The following is a 16,062-nucleotide window of genomic DNA, read 5'->3' on the forward strand; positions in this document are numbered from 1 at the left end:
GACACAACTGTAGTAGCTTTTATGGTGGCTAAAATTTCTTAAAAAATGAATTGAAGAAACCTTTTTAATATAATATCTTTCTAAACTAAAAGAACAAACCCCAGTATTGAAAAAAGTATAAAAGTAATTCAAGAATACAAACACTATTTATTCAATTTAGGAGTTTTCTCATTGAAAACATCACATATCGCCTCAAATTAAATTCTTAAGTCAGCCAGTATCACAATATTAATAAATAATCTAAAAATAATCTCTTCATTTAAAAATTGTTACACATTAGTTTTTTTATGTAATTCAACATAACTACATATTAATTTCAAAAAATGTCATACAACAATCTTAAATTTTGAATCATGAGAGATTAGAAAGTCAAAGTTTACACATTTAATTTAGATTTGCATAAGAATAAATAGCCCAAAAAGTAATCCCATAAATCATTTACGCAGAAACAAATGGTAAATTGTGATACCATAGGTAAGGGGTAAGAATTAGCGTAAATTGCTACAAATTTGATTTTTATTTCACTAAGCAGAACCTTGGATACACCAAATAATCTAAAAAATAGTATGTAAAAATTGGGCAAAATGCTTTGAGTTTCATAAAAGAGCTCATGTATTCAAAATTTTGAAATCGAGATCTTAACTTATTCTGTATGCTAATTGGAAATGGATTTTTTAAACGTATTTCTCTTAGATTATCTAAAACAACAAACCTGTGAAAATCTATAATATTAAAACAATTAAAATAGAGTGTATAAGGCATTGCTTAGAAATTTAAACAATGTCTAGTAATATAAGCAGGGAGTAAAATGTGTTATTTCATAATCACTTCAAATTAATTTGGAATACAATACAATAATATAGCAATGGATCTTAATCATTCATAGTAAAAATCTTTTTTTCCATTCATGATTTTAAATTTTAGATTTCTTGTAAGGATTTTGTAATTTTATTTCCCCACACTAAACTAATAACATAATATGTTATTAGTTATTATGTTATTAATATGTTATTTTGAATTTTCTTACATATTATGTAAGAAAATTCAAAATTGTTACTTGCCATTTTTTAACTGATTAGTTTTTAGCGACATTGATTTTGTACATAGCTGAAAAGTTTTCAAATTGAGTTACAAAATATATAAGTATTTGTTTTATTTTGAAAAAAAAAAACTATATAAGTATTTTAAATTAGACAAATTTTTTCAAAGTTTACCATTTTATTTGGTTTTTCGAGATACAAAAATACACATTGTTTTGGTAGACATAATATAAATGACATTTGACTCGGAAGGTTTCATATCAGATAATTCTATTGGAAATAAAAATGTGTTAGATGGATCCTATACATTCTAGTGTGTTTTACATCTTCGTGGAGAAGTTTATATACTGTTTTCAGTTATCTTATCTCTCCATCTGTCACAGTAAACCTTAATTACATCATTTTATCTACAGTTAAATCTTTCAAAGTGAGGCCTGCTGTAAGTTGTATGATTTCAGAACGAAATGTGTTGGATCACTTTTAATTAGTTGTGAATTACATACAAACATGAAAGTTACTTTTGATTGTTCTGTGGAATTAACCGAGGTCGGTTTTATCCTCTTGATAGGGAAAGTTAAAACAATTATTTAACTTGTAATAAGTGACTTTCCTGAATTCTTTCTGGGATCAGCTAGTATTTATATTTATATTTGGTTATAATCTCACTCAGTTATGTAAGTTTTTGAAATTTTTTATAATTCGTTTTAGTAATTAATTTTAAACATTTTAGCTTAAAAATATTGTGCAGTGTTTTAAAATTTGGTTAACAGCTTTTGTGTTTTGTTATTAATGAAAAGATCTAGATAAAAGGATGATGAGGAAAATGATTATTAACCCAGTCTAAAATGATGACCTATTACAGGTAATGAAAATTCTTGGAGCAATTGGAAAATTTTAAAATTCAAAGCATTCAACAAGCACACACTTTTTCTAATGTAAATTTGTTTCACATTTAAAATAAGTTTTGAAACCCTTGGAGGGATATACTTATTATTTGTTTAAATAATGTATTAACTATAACTTCATTTTGCTGGGAATTAAAATTAACTGTCTGACATATTGGACAGGGTAAATATACAGTGTTAAAATAACGATGTATAGGAATTTGAATGCATGTCCAGAGTTCAAAACAAGACTTTCCTTATTTGCAGAAATGTAACCCTTAGGAGCTACAATCGCCACAAGTTGAACAACAAAGTAGTATTTTTCTCACTGTGTCCAAAGTAACGCAATTATCACAAAACTTGTCACCTGGGTAGTTTTTGATTGAGGACTTTAACAATAGTGATGTAAAAAATATTTTTTAAAGTTATTTATTTTTTACAAATACCTGATTTTTAGAAAGAACAGTATTGGTACACAGTATAAAATTCATATAGTAATCAGATTAAATAATATCTTTTGGAAAATGTTGCTATGGCATATCATTTCCAAGATGGTTTCATCTGAAATTTTCGAATTCTTCAGGCAAGAAAGTAGTTATGACAATTGATGCTATAGGTGGGCGAGAAACTCTCCACCAAAGTGCATTTCCAGACACAATATGTCCATATGATAAATAAGACTTGAATTTTTACCTGTAGAATATGATCTAAAGTTTTGTGCCATCCATTTTAGAACTTTAAATAGAGGCATGGCTATTTCAATCCTCCACGATCTATATTAATGTTAACAGTTTCCATTTCCATTTATTCATAAGTTCAAAGGGGGTAAGATTTTATGTGTAATGACCACACTGTTCTGCTACTAGTATAGCCCCAAGTCAGATAATTCCAGAGACTGAACAAAGAATGTTGTGAGAAATTTATATATGTATAATTTGATGCTGGTTACTTACATTTTATGATAAACCATAATATAATTTATGTTCGCTATCTGTAAAGGCATACTATCTCATTACTATGCTATTTGAAAAATATTCAGACAATAAATTTTACTGTACAAAAAATGTACTTCAATTAGGTAGAAGTATTAAATCTTAAATAGTATTATATATTCTGTAAATGGAGAAAACATGCAAAGATACTTGGCATAACACCAATATAAAAGCAGACTGTCACTCATTCCTACTATAATTTAGGAGCTTGGTTCTGCGAAAAGAAAATACTTGTCTTAACCAACAATAAGAGTTGCACATTGCTTTGCTGAATGTTTTCTTAAGGAGTATTTTTTTTAATTAAAGAGTCAAAATCAAATTGATTTCTTTTCCAATTTTTTTTTGTAATTTTCTGCAAAATTGCTGAATTTACAAAGATTAGTGATCAGTTGAAGTGAAATTGCAGTCAAGGTCAAATTGATTTATTTTCCAAATTTTAGTGAAATAATGTTTGTTTTATTTATATTTAACAACTTGTTATCTATTTCACTATATGAATGGTTCCTTCTTCCCCTCAGGTTACTGATAGCATGGGTCAGCACCTTGCTGAGGACAGTATTGCTGATTGCTGCAGTAGCACACCTACCTTATACCCAAGGTTATTCAGAAGGGGCGCCAAAAGAGGTACTAATAACTATTTTTACTTCACTAACTTCTACATTTCTATGGAGGCCATTAATTTATTATCAGTTTTGATTGAATACATTTGAGACACGTCAGCCTGGTGACTCAGTGTACCAACCTAACTTTATTCCTAAATAGAATCCTAAGTTTGTTTCTTCCACGAGTTGAAGAATGGTGGTTCCCAGTCCGGTTGCTTTGACGTCCTCCAAAGATTGAACTTCCGGTAGTCTCATCTTAGATATCAACACTTACACAGTCAAAAAGGATATGCTCTTCAGTTTCCTGGTGCCAAAGACGACATAGAGGTTCATCGTTATAAACCCTACCTTCGTCAAATAACTCATGAAGTGGCCATGTCGAGTAAGGAAAGCAATACCCTCCTCAGATTATCTTTGACCAAGCCTCAAATGGGCACGGCAAGCATGACATTGGTGCTCCCAATAAGTTTCTTGCAGAGTTTTAACTTCGCTAGCAGTGTGTCTACTTGTGAACCGGGAAAATTTAGATGACAGTAACGTAGATAAAATTGTTGACTTCCCCATTCATGGATGGGATCTACTTACATAATTACCTACTTTTACGCTTAATTCTTACGTGTTTAAGCAGAATTATTACACATGTCGTAGCTACGGTGGGAATGGTTGATCAATGCTAATGTTGATTCTTTGTTTGAAGTTTATTTTTGACGATGGAAGGATTGTGAAGGAAACAGGATTTTTCCGGACATTTGCCACCGTTCAGTGAAACAAAAAATCAGTAACACTACGTTTAGAGATCTGCAATCTGAAGCATCTAGCGATCCTTTTCTATTGGCCTCTGGTCAGTCGTAGGTGGTTGGTGGATGAATGGAGATGTATTGTGACTTGTATTCTGTAGTTCAGTTTTAATAATTAGTGTTGTATATAGTTTTTTTATTTATAAGTTTCATAAGTGTGTAAGTTTCATATTTTAGAGTTAGTGAAGTTGACACACAACATGGTGGTTGTGATTCCTGACTTAGGCGTGCCACAGCGCTTTGGTCTGATTTGTTTATTTTAACCTAGTTTGTAGTTATGTGTTAGGTTAGTTATTTACCTGAAGAAGAGATCAGATTGCAGATCTCTAAATGTAGTGTTTACTGATTTTTTGTTTCACTGAAAGGTGGCAAATGTCCGGAAAAATCCTGTTTCCTTCTCAAGACAAGATTCCTATGACTTGCTACGTATCGTACCGATTGCAACGTTTAGTTGGAACTTCACCAAATGAAGCTCTGTAGAATTGAAATACAATCCTTCAAATGCACAACCACTGGAAAAGCTTCTTTAGGAATAACTGCTAACAATTTAAGGATTAAGCAAAATTATCAGTTACTAGATTTGTATAGAAATGTATCAAATTTAATTTTTGGTGTGTGGGTGCCACACTAGTGGTGTTGTAATAGCTACTCAAAACTGTGTTTTACTATAGGGTTCAAATTATGTTTTGCATAAAATGCTACACTCCTCGTAAGTTAATTTAGATAACCATGTTCCTTTAATTCTTGGATTCTTATAAACTCTGACTGTATTGTAGGTGTGTGAAGATCTAATTCCGCGGCACCTGAAGCCCCCTCAGACCACCCCCTGTCCTTACCGTATAGAGCTGAGCACGTACTCCGCCAGCAGTAACCCCATCAGGTACAGTCCTATCGGGGGCAATGAGCTCCTCAACGTCACCCTCACCGGGGTCCAGGGGTTCAAGGGGTTCGTCATCCAGGCACGCATGGACGACAAGATAGTCGGCAGGTTCGAACCCGATCCTGTCAACTATCAGATGATCGATTGCTGTGAAGGAGAAGAGGTTAGTAAATTTACTACTGATTGAAGTTCTGTCTTAGAATTATGAATGTATTATTGGCCTCTGGACTGAGTAAATCATCTAATAATAGGTTCAACCTTCTGGCAAATTTCAGTCATTTGGAATCCATCTGCGTCTCAAAGGACTGAAATTTGATGGAGGGTAAGAACCTATTATTAGTTATAGTAGAAGATGGAATTTTCTTCAACTAGCCCTCTCTGGGACAGTCTAACAGATAATATCAATAGGTACGTGAAACTATAGATGGTTCTGGTAACAGATGTATCTAATGGTCAACATGAAACCTGCTTTTTCAACCATAGGGAATGTTGTAAAAGATAAAATACTTACACTAAAATTGGGGAAATGGTTTTGGGTGTTTCTATATAGATATAAACTAGACTGAATTTTTATACATGACGATTTAAATTTTTGTTCTTTTGTTGATAACTGATTTGTGAGCGTAGAGATTTAAGGAGGTTATAACGCATAAGGGCCTATGTGAGACAACTCTCTATAATCCTGTAATATGCTAAAGTCAGTTCACACTTTAGAACCTCTGGATGTTTTTTTTGTAATGTGTGACTTTTGACAATAAGTATAAACATTTACTTTTCTTGCAAGTTGATTTTGCAAAAACATTTGAAGTCAGGGACGTAGCCAATAAGGGGGTCCAAGGGGTCAGGAACACCCCCCCCCCGAATTTTTAATTTTTTTAAGTTACTTTTTATTAATACAATATTATTATTTAAATAATTCAGTATTACTGACATATACTGCTGAAAGATCATTCTCAACAAAGAAAAGGGCTAGAACTTTTAAAGGAACAAAATGGGGCCTAACTCTTTGTCCACTACCGTAAAATATCAGTTGTCTGGACGCCCCACCAAATTTTTTCCTGGCTACGTTCTTGTTCTAAGTTAGCCTCTTATTTGCTTAATTTTTAACGCTTTGGCTTTTATATTTTAGAAAAAACATTGATTGAAACTTGAGGAGTATGTTAATATTTTTAATGTTGGTTTAAATCAATTTGTTTAGTTAATTCAACTTTTAATTCTCAGAAGTGAAGTCATATACTCACTTAACTGAACACATTTTTTATTTATTAATACTAACTTTATTGAGATCTACTCCCAAGTTAATCTTATTGAGTATTAACAACAAAATTAGCTTGACCCAAGGACGTAGCCAGTGAGGAGGTCCCCAAATTTTCAATTTGTTCAATTATTTTTTTATTAAACGATTGTTATTATTTAAATAATTCAGTATTACTGACATAAACTGCTGAAAGATCGTTTCAACAAAGAAACGGGTCAAGAACTTTTTAAGGAACAAAATGGGGCCTTACTCTCTGTCCACTATGGGAAAATATCAGTTGTCTGGACCCCCCAAAATTTTTTCCTAGCTACTTTCTTGTCTTGACCATTTTTACTCATAAAATTCCAAAGTAGAAATATTGTAGATCTAATATTGTGAGAGTGCCTAAAATGAATCTAAACATTGAATTTTTTATACTCTACCTAATTTAAATGCCCAATACTTTTTTTAAATATTATTAAAACAATTTCTGAAATGCCAATGGCTTGACCCAGTGAGAACACCAATTTTAGCTGAGGGAATTGACTAGGAAAATACTTCACCTAGTAAAATAAAAGGCTTCCTTTAAACTTTACCAAATACCTTTCTTTCTAAATATGAATAGCAGTTCAAGTACAAATAAAGTTATATTGATGTATATAATAGTATAACAGTGTATGATATGCGCTCTTTAACAGGGTTTACAATAAATACTTTTAGAACAATGTGCACTTTTTAACTTAAGTTTTTGTTTATTCCATTACCAAATAATGAATTAATTTGTATCTTCACCCTTGCAGAACACAGCCACCCACATCAATAATGACATCAAATCGGAAGTGGTTCTGCAATGGGTTCCGCCAACCAAAGTGACGGGACAAGTCTGGTTTTAGTAAGTTCCCTGTTTGTGTGAATACTTTATTATTATTATTGTTTGTGCTGAACACTGAACAGATTTTTAGTGTCATGGCTCGTATTTCACGCATCCATTCTGATTTACAGAATATATCAGATTACCAATGTGCCGATTTGATTCATTTATTCAGATTCTGGATACTGTAGCAATGTGACTTAAGCGAAATGCTTAGATGCTGAATCAAGAAAGTCCAGATAGATTCAATGATAGCAGTGGTTCACTCAGGAATTTTCTCTGGAGGGTGTCTGAAAATCAGGGATCTGGGGTGCCCCCAGCTCAGTGGAGGAGGGTCTTGGGGTCTACCCCAGGAATTTATTAAATATTAGGTCCTAAAATCACGACTTGTAAAAAGGAGGACAAAGATCAGATCAGAGTGTATAAGGTTAACAGTAAAGTCACACTACTACTAATTACCAGGAAGCTTATAGAGGGATAATAAAACTGTAAAAATACAGTTTATATAAAACAAAATGTAATCATAACATAAATGGACAAAATATTGAATTAAATAATTAAGTTTAAGACATAAATCAAGATCAAAGCTAAATGTTGATACTATCGGATCAAAAAGTGTGGATATCCGAGTTTGAAAGTCGACCACAAACTAACTAATACAGCTACAATGATGGGAATTATATGAAAGTTGAGCCTGTTTATTTCTGATTTTCAACTATAAAACAAATAATTTACCAACAACAACTTAAGTTTTTAAATTGTTAACAATGAAAACGGGTACCGTTTTTGACATTTTCCACCAACTGCAACTTTGAACATTATTACTCAGAAACTTGTGATCCGATTGTTTAACAAGACAACGTTTTTATAAAAGATAAGTAAAACTGTACTGTAGTTAAGTATGTAATTGTAGAATTATATAAACAATTTTTATTAAATGACCAAAGTCCATTATCTTGGGCGCATCATTTTGTCAACTACTATTTAAAACCTTTAATTTTCAACACATTAAATTAAGCAGGTTTTGTTAATTTAGCACCACCGGCACATGCTTGCTTGAACATGTAAACCAGATATCTCTGGGGGGTGTCCAGGAGGTATGGAAAACTGTCCAGAGCAGTAGGAGGAGAGTCTGTGGGGCGCTCCCTGGAAATTTATGAAATGTTAGGTCCTAGAATCTTTATTTTATAGCACTTTCAAAGTAATAAAAAGGGGAGAAATCAAGTCGGAACGTATAAAGTGTACAGTAAAAGCACTCTACTACCAAATCACCAGGAATTTTTTTGCCGTCATCTTGTTTCTACAGTGACGTTTGCCATTTACTATTGGCGTCTGGTCAGTCTTAGGTGGTTGGTTGGCGAATGCAGACCTATTGTTACCTGTATTCTGTAGTTCAGTTTTAATAATTAGTGTTATGTTTGGTTTTTATTAATAAGTGCATGTTTTAGAGTTAGTGAAGTTGTGATTCCTGACTTATGCGTGTCACAACGCTCTGGTATAATTAGTTTATTTTAACCTAGTTTGTAGTTGTGTGTTAGGTTACTTATTTACCTGAAGATATAGATCAGATTGCAGATCTCAAAAGTAGTGTTACTGATTTTTTGTATCACAGAACAATGGCAAATGTCCGGAAAAATCCCGTGTCTTTCACAATCACCAGAAAGCTCATACAGGGATGATTAAACTCTTGTGCAACAAATAACGTTTCCATGAAATGCATTTAACTAAAACAACATTTACAGTAATCATGAGATTAACAAAATATTAAAGTTTAAATTACAAATCGAGACCAAATCTAAATCTTGATGTCTGGATCAATATGTATAGATATCCGAGTTTGAAACTCGACTACAAACTAACTGATAGATATACAATAACGGGAGTTATATTAAAATTTAGATTGTTCATTTCTGCGTTTCTACATATAAAACAAATAACATCGGTAACAACGAAAAATACCGGTTTTTGACGCTTTTCAACCAAACTGCAATTTTAAAAATTCATAACTGGCAAACTTGTGATCCGATTAAGGCGAAATGTTTATAAAGATATACATACAAGTCTACTATAATTGAGTATGTAATTTTAAAATAGTATGAAAATAAAGTTGTAATTACGTTGCCATCTTAATTTTTATTCTTGACCGGATGGTCCACACAAATTGGTATTGGTCACGTTATGGAACTCATTATCTTGAGTGTGTAATTTTGTAAACCACTATTTAAAACGTTTGACTTTTAACACAGATTTAAATAAATGAGTAGGTTTTTCAAATTTACCGTAACTGGCAACGTTTAGTTTTTGTCGTGCAAATCGCCAGACTGCCTAGGGCGGTGTTGCCTAGTAGTGGCAACGACCATGGCAACAACCAACACAGTACAGAACTGCTCAGAGCTTGGCAACTCACTCACTACAGTGACAACTGATCAAGTCGGGATTAAGATGGTGCGGCTTCATAGCACCTAATCTTATAGCACCTAATCTCATACCACCTAAAGCAAAATAATCGTCATTTAGGTGTTGTGATATTAGGCGCTATAAGATTAGGTACTGTGCGACGATCCACGGTTCGTTTAGGTGCTGTAAGACTGTTTCAAGTTTCAGTGTCACAACACCTCTCGCTTTGTTCCAAACAGGCCTTGGTGGGGACAGCTTAAATTTAAAACAAAAAACTGTGTTTTTCTTCATATTTGTGATTATCACAATCCATAAAAATCCCTAAAATATTTTTCTTTCGCTATAATATATGGATTAAGGCTACCTACATACAGTACATAAACAGTAAAACTTTTTTTCCGATGTAATGTAGGTGTATATTTTAATGTGGTAGATGTTTGAAGTGAGATGTTTAGTGTGTGTGTGTGAGAGGTTGCCAGGATCCGGTGACAATAACATATATAAATTCCTAACATTCAGAGTACTCCTAGTTTAATTGTCGTGCCAAGATGTATATTAAATAACTAACAGTTTATAATTTGACATAGAGCGTTGTAAAAAGTTTTAACTTATTGAAATTGTAGTAATATGAAACGTTCACCGCCTTCAGTCTTCCAGCGAGCGCGTTGATGCAACCCGCACAGCACGTGTCAATAACCACTTTAAAAAGCTCTCTCTAACCACACGACTCAACGGACGGTCATCCACTGGCCACTGACTGTGGTGGCGGCCTACCCCTCCAGCGAGCCCCACCACTTCCTTTTAGGTGGTGTGAGATTAGGTGCTATAAAACTTGGCACGATCTTTAGATGCCGTGCGACTCTCGGGCACTTCTTTAGGTGTTGTGAGATTATGTACTATGATATTAGGTGCTATGGGAATCGGCCTCATTAGACGGTTAAATTTTAGGTGCTGAGAGATTAGGTGCTGTGAAACCCCACGATTAAGATGCCCTGTACCGGTTACTCGTCTGTCCCGAGAGTATAACTTACCGCAAACCGAAAGTACCTAGTACAGATAATGTTACATACACGTTTAGCAGTAACAGTACGTACTCTTTGTATGATTTTAAATCAGTACGAGTACATTTTGTACTGAAAGTACAGGGTACAGTTAGAAGCCACTAGAAATAGTAAGAACTAACCTCACTTTCGTAGTTGCTGCGTGACAGCAACATTCAAATATTTAGCGTTTTGAATACAATTGTATTATTATACGTGCACTATCGTGTATTTCGTAAATTAATATAGTTACAAAGTTTGAATTTGTATATTTGATTGGATTAAAAATTCGACATAAATGTAATTTTTATTTGAAATAAACTACTAGGAGATCGATTATTTTAAAATAAATGCTCTTTTTTTGGGGGGGGGGGGCAGGTCTCGTTTGTCCCCCCTGTCGGTGCGCCCTTGGTTATAGGTACTTTTACGATACAGAAATTTTACACAGCACTGCCATCGCCGTTCCTGTTACAAAAGTACTCGGACTCATGTACCGAATGGGCAATACACATGGGGTTGGATACCGCTGAGGTCGTAGTAATGAATACTCGAAATTCTAAGGTTACGTATATGTTTAATATTGGCAAATAAACATAAAAGCACTACTTCTAGTTGGTAAAATAAAATAAATTATTTCCACATTGCTGCAAAATAGAGTATGAATGAATTAAAATATGATACCATGGGATGGGTCTAAATATTCCAATGTACTATGGATTGTACCTTCGAAATTAATAATTATTAAAACTTAAAAAATAAATTCCCTTTACGACGAACTTGTCTACAAACGCGGGCGTCAGCATTCTTGGCTCGACAATGCAGCTGTAGTCGGAAAAGGGGAAGATTAGTAGACTTGAAGTCTAAAACATGAAGTAATTGGGCTTGAACTCAAGAAGTGAGCTCGAGGAGCGAACTGCAACTCGTGGACAAGGGGCGCGAGAGATAGCTTCGGTAGCGAGGTTCGCAGCTAAAAAGTTCCCGAGAGAAAAAATTAATACGCGTACCAATTAGGTTATCAATCCGCCTATAATTTAGTTCCAAGAGCATCGGATGTAACTTATACTAACCAGTAACAAGTAACTGGGTTCCAAATATATGTATTATATATGAAGTAAAACTTAATAACGGTACACTCGTTTGGCAGTAGTAGTAACTGGAACATGTACCTGTGCCATTTGGGGAATATTCTGTAACGTGTGTTTCTTAATCAGTAAGAGAACATTTTGTATTAGGTTATTGGGAGAAACGGGTACAGGTTTTACTAGCCACGAGAAATAGTAGAAACTAACCTCACTTGTATTGTTGTTGTGAGGGTGAAATTCAAATATTTGGAGCGTTTTGGACAAATTGAATTATTATATGTGCAGTGCCGTGTAATTGTAAAATTTAAATAGTTATAAAGTTACAATATATACATTTGGTTATGATTGATTGCAAAGTTCCCACGCAATCGATGAAAGTAGACTATTAGGCGATCTCAGCGTGCTCTAAGGAGGGGACAAGTCCTGTTTGCCCCCCCCCCCCTACCAAGGTACGCCTCTAAGTGATAGTGCATGAATTATTCAATGATATTAAGTAACATACTAGAAGGGAACCTGTCTTCTTTATTGACTTTTTGAGCAGAATGTGGGATTGCTGAAGAGTTCAATTTAATTTTGACCAGTTTATAAAAGATATTGCTCAACAAAGGTTGAGGAGAATAAATTTGTGAATTTAAATTTGTATTATTTATCATTAATATTAAAAAGTAATAGCGCTAACCCAATGCTTCGCCTGCAACTCATTGCATCATGAATTTAGACTAATGTGAAGAAACTCCAAGTCGAAATTCTTAGCTTTGTTAGTGAAAGCATTTATGGCATAATACGATGGAGTCAAAAATGGACGCAATGTCCTTCGACAATTTAATGCCATCAAAGAATTGTATGTAATGCCTGGTGTGTTGCTTTGTGATTCCATTTGCAGTTACCTGTGGCTTCGCACTCAATTTTTTATGTAGCCTATAAGCACTTCTGGTTCATGAGTGCATTATATTTTTGACGTGAATGTAGCCACGGTCAAGAAAATCTGCCAAAAAGTGTATGTTTCTTGCCATTGTAATATACTCCAGGCTCAGTATATTTTTTGTTCCATAGTTGATTTTACCTTGTTTCTCAACCACGAAAACATACATGCACAGATTTGCGAAACCTACTTCTGTCAAAAGACAACTAAAATGGGTTTTATAGCAGTCTTTACATTTTATATTTAAGGGTAAATGGTAAATTTGTTTTTTATATCTACATTACAGCCCTGCGTACTTAATATTTGCTAAAATGTGCAGTTTAAAGTATATATTTTCTAGTTTGTTTTATCTGGATATTTTCTTACTCTGTGCTCAACAGTGGTTGCAGAAAAGGTTGGAATAAGAAGTGTTGTAACTATCGAGCTTACTCTATGCTCTCACACTATAAATGTAAACGAATTGAAGATAGTGGTTAAATTAATTAAACATATAGTTGTTTTTTTTTTTTTTTTCAAAAGCTTTATTTCTGGTTCAATACTACAAGTAAATAATTATACACAGAAGTTTGAATCATAGAGAACAGAAGAACATAGAAATATTAACATTAGTGGGTTTGCTCCAATGGAGACACCCTATAACATAATACAGTTAACAGAAAAATAAACAATAAAATTAGTACTTGACAAACAATGTAAGTTTTCAAATTATAATAAAAGTTCTTGAACAAGACGTGCTTTCAGTCTTCTGTTGACAGTTCTCTTTTGGCCAATGTTAAAATGGACAGCACCTGTTGATTGGTCCAGAGTTTCTAGAAATGTAGCACTTAGTATTTTCGGAATGTAGTCACAGATGGTCGGAATTTCTAATTCATTATGAATCTGTCGGTTTCTAACAAACCATGGAGAATTTGTTGCTATTCTCAAAACTTGTTTTGGAATACTTGAAGTTTTGTTTCATTTTTGATTTATGAGGCAAGGACCCCAAAACTGGACAAGCATAAGTTAAGAGGGGTCTGAATATTCCTTGGTAGATTAAAAGAGCGCATTTAAGTTTTAAGAGATGAATCTTCTATTGATAATTGGGTACATTGTGCCAATCTTGTGTTTGCTTGATTTAATTTTGAATTTATGTGCTGTTTATAAGTAAGTTTAGAGTCTAATAAGACACCCAAATATTTAACAGTTCTGTCATTTTCATTCCATGGTATGATGTTATCTTGAATTTCTATATTCCTTAAGGGATTGAATTTTCTTAGCGAAAATATTTTCGCTTCACATTTTAGAGGGTTAAGTGCGATTTTCCAATTAACGAACCAATCCAACAGTAGGTCTGTATCAGTCTGAAGCATGTCACTGCTGTGTCAATGTCTTGATGTTGGGAAATCAAGGCAGTGTCATCAAGCGAAAAGAGCAAGCGTAGAATGAGCTGGAATGGGTAGGTCATGCATGAAACATATTAAACAGGATAGGTCCTAAATTGGAGCCTTGTGGCACACCAGCCCGGGATCTGTCGAACAGTGGAATGAGTAGAATTTATTTTTACTGAAAAAGTCCGTTTTTACTAAAAATGATTCGATGCTGTTTTGCAAGTAAAATTTGGAAGTCCATTTGAAATAGCTTATACAGAAGGCCTTTGTGCCATTACTTTGTCAAAGGCCTGAGCAACATCCAGAAACAAAGCAGCAGAGTGTCTTTTATTTTCAAACCCTTGCACTATTGTTTGTGTTAACCTCGCAAGTTTGCTGCGTAGTAGAATGTTTTGCCCTAAAAACCGAATTTGGTGGGAGGAATACATTGAGCATCTTCAATGAATCAGCATAGTCTCTTCTGTATTAGCTTTTCAATACTTTTGCCAGAGTGGGTAGTAGGCTGATGGGTCTGTAACTAGAGGGATTTCTAACAGGCTTACCGGCTTGTGGATAACAATAACTTCAGCATGTTTCCAGGATTTAGGAAAGTAACCAACGTGTAGGCATGCATTAAATAAAGTTTTTAATAGCTGATGGGCTGTTGACGGGAGTTCCTTTAATATTAAGTTTGTTATCAAGTCCATTAACCCAGGAGCTTTCCTCAACGGTAGGTATTGGGATAACATTTCTAATTTTCAGATGTATGAGATATATCCTGAGTGGGAAGCTCAGCAGATAAGATTGTGCTATTTAAAAACCTGTTTGACTTCATCTTCAGTTTTTGCAATTAACAGTAGGGTTAGGGTGAAAAAGCATTTTCAAAAATAATTTCGCAAAAACCTCACATTTTTCAGAGTCACTCTGGTACGTCTCCTGGCCTTGTTGAAGGGGAGGGATCGTAGAAGGCGTTCTGAGAATTCTTTTGGTTGCCAGCCACATTGAAACTATTCGCCTGGGTTTATTTCACTCAAATATTTCTGATAGTCATTAATTTTGAAAATATCAAATTCTGATTTTATTTTCCTGATGAGCCTGTTAAGCTGCATGCGATCTTCCTGGATGCCTGTGTCTCTGCCACCGTCTCCTAAAAACATGTTTTTCTTTAATTAAATTAAGAATTCTTTGCGGAGGGCGATTAGGACAAAACATGGTTTGTGATTGTTTTGCGACTCGATGCTTTTTTTAACCGAATTTTTAATCAGCTCAGTGAATTGTAGTAACACAGTTGTCAATATCTTCGAAAGACTGTAAACAATTCGGCAAGATAATATTAGTTTCTAATTCGTTATGAAATACAGCCCAGTCAACTTTACCATTTATTAGTTTCAATGGAGGATTGGTAAAATCGGGTTTAATTGAAAAAGTTACAATTACTGGTAAGTGGTCAGACGTTAACTCGCATAAGGTTTGCTGTACTATCGGTTCATTGAAATTATTTAAACAAAACAATATCTAATATGATCAGGTTGCTGGTTTCTCTGCCACGGGATAAATGTTGTTCTACAGGAGCAGATATATTAATAGTTGTACGCATCAAGTAGTCATTCAATTTATTACCTTTGGGTTATTAGTGCGACATCCCCATAAAGTGTTTTTTTACTGTTTAGATCTCCCATTAAAATAGTAGGACTAATTATTATAGAGAATCCTATTAAAATCTTCATCAACACAAAACGTTTGTTAGGAGGTAAGTATGCTGATACTAATGAAAAGTTGAGTCCATTTTGTAAAATTATTTTTATGGAAACAGCTTCTAAACTTTGTAACTGGGGAGCAAGAAATTCGTGGTGTTTTATGTTTCTTTTGATCAAAATTGCGACACCCCCCAGAGGCATGAGGAGCCACTCGGGTCCTGTCTGTAAATAGAATAGCCACTTATTTTAAATTTATCATTGGGCAGGAAGTGAGT

General features: G+C 34.0%; 1 protein-coding gene across 1 annotated transcript in view; it reads left to right on the forward strand.

Moving 5' to 3' along the window:
• Positions 1 to 1,440: 1,440 nt before the first annotated feature.
• The window catches only part of LOC124364145 (putative defense protein Hdd11), a 32,103-nt gene continuing 17,481 nt past the window's right edge, over positions 1,441 to 16,062 (forward strand). The window contains exons 1-4 of the mRNA XM_046819388.1: positions 1,441 to 1,714; positions 3,435 to 3,540; positions 5,092 to 5,358; positions 7,233 to 7,324. Coding sequence (XP_046675344.1) covers positions 1,713 to 1,714; positions 3,435 to 3,540; positions 5,092 to 5,358; positions 7,233 to 7,324 — 467 coding nt within the window. The 5' untranslated portion in view covers positions 1,441 to 1,712. The remainder of the gene's footprint in view (positions 1,715 to 3,434; positions 3,541 to 5,091; positions 5,359 to 7,232; positions 7,325 to 16,062) is intronic.

Source organism: Homalodisca vitripennis, chromosome 6 (assembly GCF_021130785.1).
Source record: "Homalodisca vitripennis isolate AUS2020 chromosome 6, UT_GWSS_2.1, whole genome shotgun sequence".
Classification (NCBI taxonomy): domain Eukaryota; kingdom Metazoa; phylum Arthropoda; class Insecta; order Hemiptera; family Cicadellidae; genus Homalodisca; species Homalodisca vitripennis.